The 9,263-nt window shown below is 51.8% G+C and overlaps 1 protein-coding gene across 1 annotated transcript in view; it reads right to left on the bottom strand.

The window, feature by feature from the left end:
• Positions 1-5,869, bottom strand: part of TP53BP2 (tumor protein p53 binding protein 2) — a 54,283-nt gene extending 48,414 nt beyond the window's left edge. The window contains 1 exon segment of the mRNA XM_030302220.1: positions 5,701-5,869. Coding sequence (XP_030158080.1) covers positions 5,701-5,727 — 27 coding nt within the window. The 5' untranslated portion in view covers positions 5,728-5,869.
• Between the last annotated feature and the right edge of the window lie 3,394 nt (positions 5,870-9,263).

Here is a 9,263-nt window from a genome sequence, read left to right on the forward strand (position 1 = left end):
AAAAGCGGGAGCCCAGGACACACGTCACTCAGGAAGTGTCCTCTCCGCTGCGGGGACGAGCCAGCTGTCCCACCCAGCTCCGACTGGAGAGCACTTTAAACTGGAATCCTGCAACAGTTCATGCATTATGGTTTTCTACTGCTTTTCTCAACTTGCATCTTACACGCTTTTATTTGAAATGTTGGAAACTTAAAAGTAGTACTAAGTTAAAAACCGGTTTCTAGAGACACCAGGGAGGTAGGCATTTCAGAAGTAAAAGTTCAGTATTTACTGGCTCAATAAATATTTTCAATGAATGTCTAGTCCTATTAGCATCCCAATAAATCACTTGATTTTGGATATATTTTATGTAGAAAAAAATCAAAATGACCACAAGTTGTGGGAAGCTACTTTTCCTACAGATGATCTATGTTTACAATTTGCGTTTCTCCGCTGAAATAACTTTCTTTTGCTGAGACCTTACACAGAAAGTTTTTGGAGTTATGCCTCCATGTGGCTCAGTACTTCTGCGGGGATCCCCTCCTGACCACAACCTCTCCTTGGCTCTCCCCAACAGAATGTAAAATTTTAATGTCTCGCTCGGCACTCCAAAGTAAGTAAATATTTCAGAGTCTATCACCTGTGTTTTCTTTTCTCAATTACAACTCATTAAAGAAAAATGCTCTCTTCAGTCCATAGCACACCATCAAAAAGTATTTAAATAATGTTTGACTTGATTAAGTGGCATGAGCTGAAAAGAACACTCTGGATTCCTAAACTCTCTCTCCCACTCTCCTTCTCCTTTGATAACGTAGTGGGAGTTGGTGAGAGGTTCACAGCCCAGGATGGCACCCCCCACCGGCAGGGCCGAGGATGCGTGAGGTCGGCTTTGGACAGACTCAGGGAATGCCTGCCACACACCCTGACAGGTCACCGGACGATAAAAGTCTCGGCATTCCTTACAGGCTTCAGAAGAGAGAGATCGTGTTTTACTGCTGCTGCTTTCTACCTTTGGGGGACGGTGACACAAAGAGGGAGAGAAAACAGCTCTTCCTGGAAGCAGTGCATGACTAAATGACCCTCTGTTTTTGGGTCCTGCAGATAAATGTCCCTTCCAGATAAATAAATTCTATGCAGCTGTTAAAATACAAGCAGGTGTATGCTTGTGCTCAGTTTCTTTGTAAAGTCTAAAATGTTCCCCTGAAACATAAAAATACAAAAAAAAAAAAATTTTAATGCTTTTCAGCTTTTAATTAATACAGCAGAAGTCATAAGGCAACAAATCTCACTATAGCACATAAAATGTGAGGTTTTTGCCACATTTTTTAAAACAGAGGATGTGTTTAAGAGCCTTTGAGAATTACAATCCTATAAAGACAGAGAACCTACCTTAAACTTTACTCTGGAATAAAACCTAAGCTTGCTTACTCAACAACAAGAAACTCTTTCACCACAAGGTATAATCATACAAATACAACGTTCTAAAGCTAGAACTTGAAACCTTTCTAATCTCAACACCTAATTTCAGTTTGGAAATATGTGCAAATAAGACTTTTTTTTACATGAAAATAATACAAGCATTTGAGCAGAAGTCATGCCTTTGGTCTGTGAGGTGCCCCAGGTGCAGTCTCCTATAGAAATACAGAAATCCTACTGAGCAGGTATCAGACTCCTAAAGGAGATACTGTAAGAACCCATTTTCATTTTAACTCTGAAGTTGGCTCACTTTTTTTTTTTTTTATCTTGAGAGAGAGAAAGAGAAAATCCCAAGCAGGTTCCACAATGTCAGCATAGAGCCCCATGCAGAGCTGGATCCCACGAACCGCGTGTGATCATGACCTGAACTGAAATCATGAGTTGGACGCTTAACCGACTGAGCTGCCCAGGTGCCCCATGCCCATTTTTTTTTTTTTTTTTGCTAGACTCCCCAAACTAGAAGCTCAGACCATCAGATATTATCTTACAGCAGCATCACGGAATAACTAGAAATAATTAGGACACCTCTGCAGCACTGGAAGGTAAAATGTCACAAATTTAAAACTTAAATCATGATCAGGGCGCCTGGGTAGCTTTCAGTGAAGCCTCCGACTCTTGATGTCCGCTCAAGTCACGATCTCGGTTCGGGAGTTTGAGTCCCGCATAGGGCTCTGTGCTGACAGCGTGCAGCCTACTCGGGATTTTCACTCCCTCTCTCTGCCCCTCCCCGACTCACACGCGTACACCTGTGCGCCCTCTCTCTCTCTCAAAATAAATAAATAAACTTTAAAAAAAAAAAAAAAGACTTAAACCATGATCAGGTCAATTGAGCTTTTTAAAATAAGCAATCATTTTCTTGAAAACATTATCTGCAGCAGGGCTGTATGATGAGATTTGTTCAAAGAGAACACCAAATAGTTGGAAAACACATTTTCCAAGTCATTAGTGGTAAACAGGCCATCACTATTTGGTTTTAAAGCATTAACGGGAACGTGAAGCTGCAAATATATCACTCAAGGGTGAAGTTCTTCTCTGTGCTACCTTGTCAGACTGCCCTGCCCACACAGTGGCCACCAGGCACATCAGCTATCTAGATATATTTAAACTAAATAATCTTTTTAAAATTTCAGTCCCATTAGTCACATGCCAAGTGCTGAAGCTGCAGGTGGCTGGTGGCCCCCATGCTGGCCACAGGGACACAGGACATCCATGCCCGAGAGAGGATATCTACCAGAGACAAATTCGAGTCCTCTGGCCCTCCATGTGGTTCTGCAGAATACTGTGTGCGGTTCTGTGTGTAGTTTTGGTTTTTGCTCTTTTTTTTTTTAATTTTTTTTTTAAATATCTATGTATTTTTCAGACAGAGAGAGACAGAGCATGAATGGGGGAGGGTCAGAGAGAGGGAGACACAGAATCTGAAACAGGCTCCAGGCTCTGAGCTGTCAGCACAGAGCCCGACGCGGGGCTCGAACTCACGGACCGCGAGATCATGACCTGAGCCGAAGTCAGCCCCTTAACCGACTGAGCCACCCAGGCACCCCGGTTTTTGCTCTTTTTAATCTACCATTTTGGTAGCAGGTACAAATGTTTGTCGAGTCATATCTGAACGCTTTCAGAGTTAGCTAACCTCTCTCATAGAAATATTTCTAAATATATGCTTTCTTTGAATATAATGCTTTCCAAAATGAAAGTATGAAACAAGATATCCCATATAATTTTAAATAGCTGAGAAATTTTGCTTTGAATCAAATTATCTTTATCTGAAAACCAAATACAACGAGGATGGCTCACTTAAAGTGACACTCAACCTGCAAACAATTCGTTCTTCAATGAGGGAAAATAAAGTGTCAAGGATGAAACATTAATCCGTTTCTTCTTACCAAGTTGTAGAAATTATCAGAGAATCAGAGACACTGTGGTGGGTATCTGGAAACGAGTGTTAATGATCTCGCCTGCTCTGCTGTACCCTATCATTACCTCTACCCTGACTCTCAGCGTTTGCCTACTTATTTTTAGTTAGCCTACTAAAATGCACCGTCCCCTTCTGGTTTTGGGTCCAATTATCACTTCATGTCCCACATGAAAGTCACTTGACTCTCTACCATTTGGTGAGAAAATACACAAACACATTTATCTGTACGCTTTTAATATAACACTGTCTAAGTAGCCAGCTGTTATCTTCAGAACGTCTTTAAGGGCAATGCATGGAATGTGTTCTTAATGCCACAGAGCTACACACTTAAAGATGGTTAAAAGGGCAATTTTTGTTACGTACATTTAACCACAACAAAAAAAAGCACATCAAGACAACGGTCTACATCCTGCGCCGATCCATCTGTTCATATTAATCACAACGCTTTTCCTAATAAATTGGGTTAAGATTTTTAATAACTGGTTAAGTAATAAAATGCAAAACTTCGCTCAATGCTAAAATTAAAATCCAAGTGCTGTATATTCAAAGCCAGAGACGAGAAATATATTTAAGAAAATAGGCTCATTTTCAGGCACCCCAACTATTACAGGATAAAGACACACAGAGAGTGGTGTTACTGAATGAACATCCGCTTCACGTGGTTATGTGACACACAGGCTACAAATGTCTGGGTGGCCAGTCCTGCAAATCCTGCACGAGCTCTTATCTAGCACCTACCCCAAGCTGGGGCTTCAGAAACAGGGACCCCGCTCCTCACAACCACCCTGAGAGCTGCTGTTACCATCGTCCCCATTTTACAGATGGTGAGACCGGGAGGTGCATCACTTTTCAAAACAAGAAGGTAGTTCTGGTCACAAAGGGGGCTGAGCAAACACCGAGGCTCTGGCTCCAGGCTGGTGTGCATGGATGGGAAGAACCTACCAGCCTCCAGGGCCAGCAGCTCTTTACAAACTGGTCAGCCGGTGTCCGGCTGCGACAAGGAAAAGTCTCCTGTTTTGTTTTTAAGCAGGCGTCATGCCCAGCACGGGGCTCCAACTCACCAGCCTAGATCAAGACCTGAGCTGAGATCGAGTCGGAGGCGTACCCCACTGGGCCCCCCAGACGCCCCAAAACTCCCCCAAGTTTTAAGAAAGCCCAAAGGATACCGTGAAACCATCCTTAAGAAATCACCTTGCAACAACCAGTACTGGTCTTGCTCCTTAATTTGTAGGAAAATTCAGAGACAACTGCAGAAGTCACTTCCAAAGAAAGAAAAACGTAAATCCCAGGATACAAATTTTAATTGCAAATTCCTTCACCCTCCCCCATGGTCCATTCACATCACAAACCTGACTTCGTAAGCAGGTACTAAATTAAATTGGGTGCAGGACACCGCGCACACTCTAATTCCTTGAATCCTCGCGGGCCAAAACAGCATCCCAAAGCCGTCGAAAGTCAATTACCAAGCGCAAAGAACTAAGTCGGCCGAGGCAGTGAAAGCGAGGACCCAGGTGGGCAGCCGGGGCACAGAATTTTCTGCTCTGCACCCGTAACTGCGAACGACCGAAACGTGCCGTCGCTCCGTTCCGCAGACGGTGGAAAGTTGCCCGCTCCTTTGTCTGAACACGGGAAGCCCTAGGAAAACACCGCGGGCCGCAAAAAGACCCCTGCGCCCGGGGAGAGGCGCGAGCACAACCTCCTGGGGGTGGGGGTGGGGGCGAGGGTGGGGGCGGGGGGCGCGTGCACGAGCCCGCAGCCCAGCCCCCCCACCCAACCCGCGGGCGCCGAAGGGAAGCGCCTCGGCGCTCCTGCGTCAGCCCTGCGGCCGCCGGGGGCCTCCAGGGTCTGGAGGAGGGGGAGGGTCGGGATCAGGGAACCCGCCGGTTCGAGGCTCAGAGGAGGGGGAGCAAGGGGCTGGGGGCGGGGGGCCTGGGGCTCGGGCGGTTCAGAAGCTCGAGGAGCCGGGGGCTGGGGGGGGGGGGGCCGAACGCGCCGCGGGCACTCGGGTCTCCAGCGACCTGACGACCCCCCCAACCCCGCGCGGGCGCCCTCGCACACCAGGAGCGACAGGCAATCGGACCTCAACAGGCTCCGCTTCACTCCCAACAAAAAGTTTTTAAAAAGACAAAGCACCCGACAGCACGGGGCCCCAAGTCTCGACGCGCGAGACCCGCACGGAGTGAGGACGCAGGCGGACGCGCCAGGAAAGTTTGGGCGGCTGCGCGGCGGCGGCTCCCTGCCCGCAGGGGTCGGGGGGCTGGGGGGGAGGGGGCGGGTGGGGGATGGGAGAGGGGGCCGCGGCCTGGGGACTAGCCGCCGGCCCGCGCGCTTACCGGCATCATGTTGGACCCGAACCGCATGGGAGCCGCGGCCCGAGCCGAGCGGGGCGCCCGGGTCTCGGGAGCGGGGGGCGGCGGCGCAGGGCGAGGCTCCCGGAAGGCGGCCGACCTGTTGCGAGGCGAGGCGGCCGCGGCGTCGGCGGTCGGCGCAGCCCTCCCCGCGGGCGGGGGCGCCACCGAGCCCAGGGCCCACCCCCCGCGGCCCCGACGCGGCTTTGTCTCCTCAGAGCCCACGACGGCCCGCGCTCCGCCCCCCGCGCCCAGCGCGCGCGCTCCCCCCACCCCGCGCGCCCTCCGCCCCGCCCCCCGCGCGCCCTCCACGCTCCGCCCCCCGCGCTCCCCCGCCCCACCCACCTCCGCACGTCTTGCGAGGGCGGGGCGGGACCCGGCGCGGAGGACGCGCCTGCGCAAGAGCGGCGGGGTGCCGCGTCCCGCCGCGGCGGCTCGCGGCTGCCCGCCTTCACCCTGGTCATCGCCCGTCGTCCGGTGTAGGACTCAGGTCTGCGTGGCTTTAGGTCAGACACGAATACACTTAAAAGTGACTCCCAGGGTGGAGCCTGCGTATTCTTATCGCAGTCGCAATAAACAAGCCTCCAAAACTAAATGTGTGGAGCGACTTCGGAGGGGCCGCTTCTTTGCCGCTCACGCGGGTCGGGGACTCGGCTCGCTACCCCAGCCCCCGATGGCGGGCCGTGGGGGGCTGCAGGGCTCACGGATGCTCAGGTGGGGGCAGCCCCGGGGGGAGGCGCGATGTCCGGAAGGGTGGTGCAGTCCCGGTGGGGTCACCTCCTGGGGGGGGCGCAGCCCGGAGTGGGGGATGGCGTAACCCCGGTGGGGGGCGCTCCCGCGGAGCCCGGCCTCTTCTAAGAGCCTGAGAAGTGGGGTGCGGAGAGCACCTGCCGGCGCCTGGCCTCCAGGACCACACACACACCCCCTCCCCCACGCCGTACACCCGGTCTCCACACCTGGCAGTAGCGAAGTGTGCTAATCCCATTAGAAAGCAGACTTCTCCAAACCCGAGGTTCATGGTCCTGAGTTCAGCAAAGGGGCTCCACCGCGTGGTTCGTTTCGGCAAGAATTTATGAAACTTTGGCCACGTGTTCTGAGTGCAGATGTCCCGAGTGCCACCGACGCATCAAACAGAACTCGGATGGACGGGAAAACCAATAGCGAAGTAGATCAATAGCCAACGATTACATGAATTACCAGTTCGATCATAAGGACAGAATTAAGGGGGTCAGGGGAGGAGCCAGCAGCTGCCGTTCGGCAGACGGTGACCAGGCAGGCCGCCTGAGCCACCTGAGCCCCACCTGAGCCCCACCTGAGCCACCTGAGCCTGGCAGTGGAGGGAAGGCTTCTGGGAAGAGGGACCGGCAAGCGTGAAAGCCTCGCGGGGAGCCCACCTGGCTGTTCTGCGACAGCTGCAGAGACCGCAGGGGGACAGCAGGGTGACCCACGGGCCGCGGGCGCTCGCACCTGTGGGCCGGCCTGAGGGCTTTGGCCTCGCTCCTGCCCAAATGGGGAGCCCTGGGGAGGTGTGGAGCAGATGACCCGACTCCTGTCTCCCAACCTGCGCAAAGCTCTTGGGAAGTGGCTGGGGCAGGACCCCTGGCTGTGCTGAAGGGGGTCAGGTTTGGGGTGTGTTTTGAAGGCCAGCCCCATAGAATTTCCTGACAGGTTAGACACGGACTATGAGAGAGAGAAGGCAGGGAGAAGTCCAAAGTGTTCATCTTGGGGGATGAAGCCCATGAGTGGGGCATCACACCCTGAGGGCCACCACGTTTGCGCACAGGGAGTCTTTTCTGGCAGCCCGCAGCTCATAAAGGGACCATTTAGCACTAAATAAAACACAAAAAAAACGACCTCCTATTACACTGGTTTTCGTTATTTTCTTGCACACAAAGAAATCTCAGAAACAGCCTAACATGCCATGATCCACAGTCTTCTAGAAAAAGAATTCTGGGCGTTGGTCCCTAAGTCCTCAACAATGGAAAAGCTGTCTCTATCCCCCGGCAGCAGGTCACATGCTACAGTACCTTATATTTAGCACGAGCAGGGACAGTCCTGACTTATTAATTAAATGACCAAAATGGAAATAGAAGCAAGGAAGGGAAATCTGTAATAAGATGGCACGGTCCTACTACTGTCTGTTGTCACAAAAGCCCTTGCCAAGGGCTCAGAGGGAAGGACACAGGGGCGGGGCCAGCAGCTGGCACCTCGTCCCGAAACTCACTCCCAGCGATGAGAACTCCCTGCTGCCTGTGTTGAGGGTTTGGTTTTGTTTGTTTGTTTTCCTTTTTTTGTTTTTTTTAATCATAGAAGCGTGAAACCAAACAAATCTTGTCTCCGCTTTGGTTTCATTCTCTCGAATGCCATGCAGTTCGTGTCTGGCTCTCGGATGGGTTGCTTTGTCCCTTCCAAGTTTCACTTTGTTTACTCCCGCCCGCGCCTGCCTGCTCAGTCCGGGGCCTCTCCCCGCTTCTCCCTGCTCTGGGATTCCGTCCGCAGCCTCCAGAGATCAGCCCAGGCTGAGTGGTGTAGCACAAGCTCACCTCACCCCCAGTGCGATTAATTACCTTCTGGGCCTGAGCGCCCAACACCCTCAGCGGGTCCAAGCCTTGCACTGCTGCCCTGTCTCAGAAGGTGAGGGTCCTCCTTAGCCCCTGCAAGGCCAGCTCCCGGGCCTGGCACTCCTGGCCACCCTCCTGTGTCCTTCGAGACTTTCTTCCCACTGACATTCTTATGTGTGTATTTTGCGAGGCACTGGTCTGCACTCTAGAGATACAACGGCAAAGGGCACACACACTCTGACGTCATGAAGCTCGTGTTCTGGTGGGGAGCTAGACGGTAAAAGAAGGGGAGGGGAAAGCGACCGGTAAACCTAAGAGAACATTATCTGTTTAAGACAGGGTGGTCAGAGAGGGCATCTGAGGACAAAGGAGGGGGGATTCAGACTCCAGGTGGTGGGAACAGCAAGGGCAAAGGGCCTGAGGAGGAGTGTGCGGCGTCCTAAGCATCAAAAAGGTCAGCGGGGCTGGAGCCGAGCGAACAAGGAGGGGAGGAAGGTGTCAGATCGGAGGTGGAGGAAGCAGCCGGCCTGGACCACGTAACACCATTTCAGGTTCCACCAAATGCCCTCCCTCCTGAAGCGTCAGAGTCTCTGTTTTTCCAGGTGCCTCCAGACTTAGTCCTGAAGTCCCCTCGAGGAGACCATGATTCAAGAGTGAGATGGGGCCCAGGCTTCCGTCCGAAGCCTCCTGACATCTAGCCATGTTTTTCCCTTGCCTTAAATACCTTCCCCCTTGCCGTACCTTGACTCATCTTTGAGTGCCTACCTAAACTGAAGGCCCTTCCTTCCCTGGAGGTCATGTTTGATGTTTCTCAAGCAGAATTAATCCAGATCTCATCCTATGGAGTGGCCATTTATATATATATATATATGCATGGATATGTGAATATGTACACGTGTATACTGTTTGCTTTTTTATTTATCATGGGACTTACCACGTGATATAGAAAACAAGCCACCTGTCACCCCAAATTGACTCGATGGCAAA

This window comes from Lynx canadensis, chromosome F1, assembly GCF_007474595.2.
Source record: "Lynx canadensis isolate LIC74 chromosome F1, mLynCan4.pri.v2, whole genome shotgun sequence".
Lineage (NCBI taxonomy): Eukaryota > Metazoa > Chordata > Mammalia > Carnivora > Felidae > Lynx > Lynx canadensis.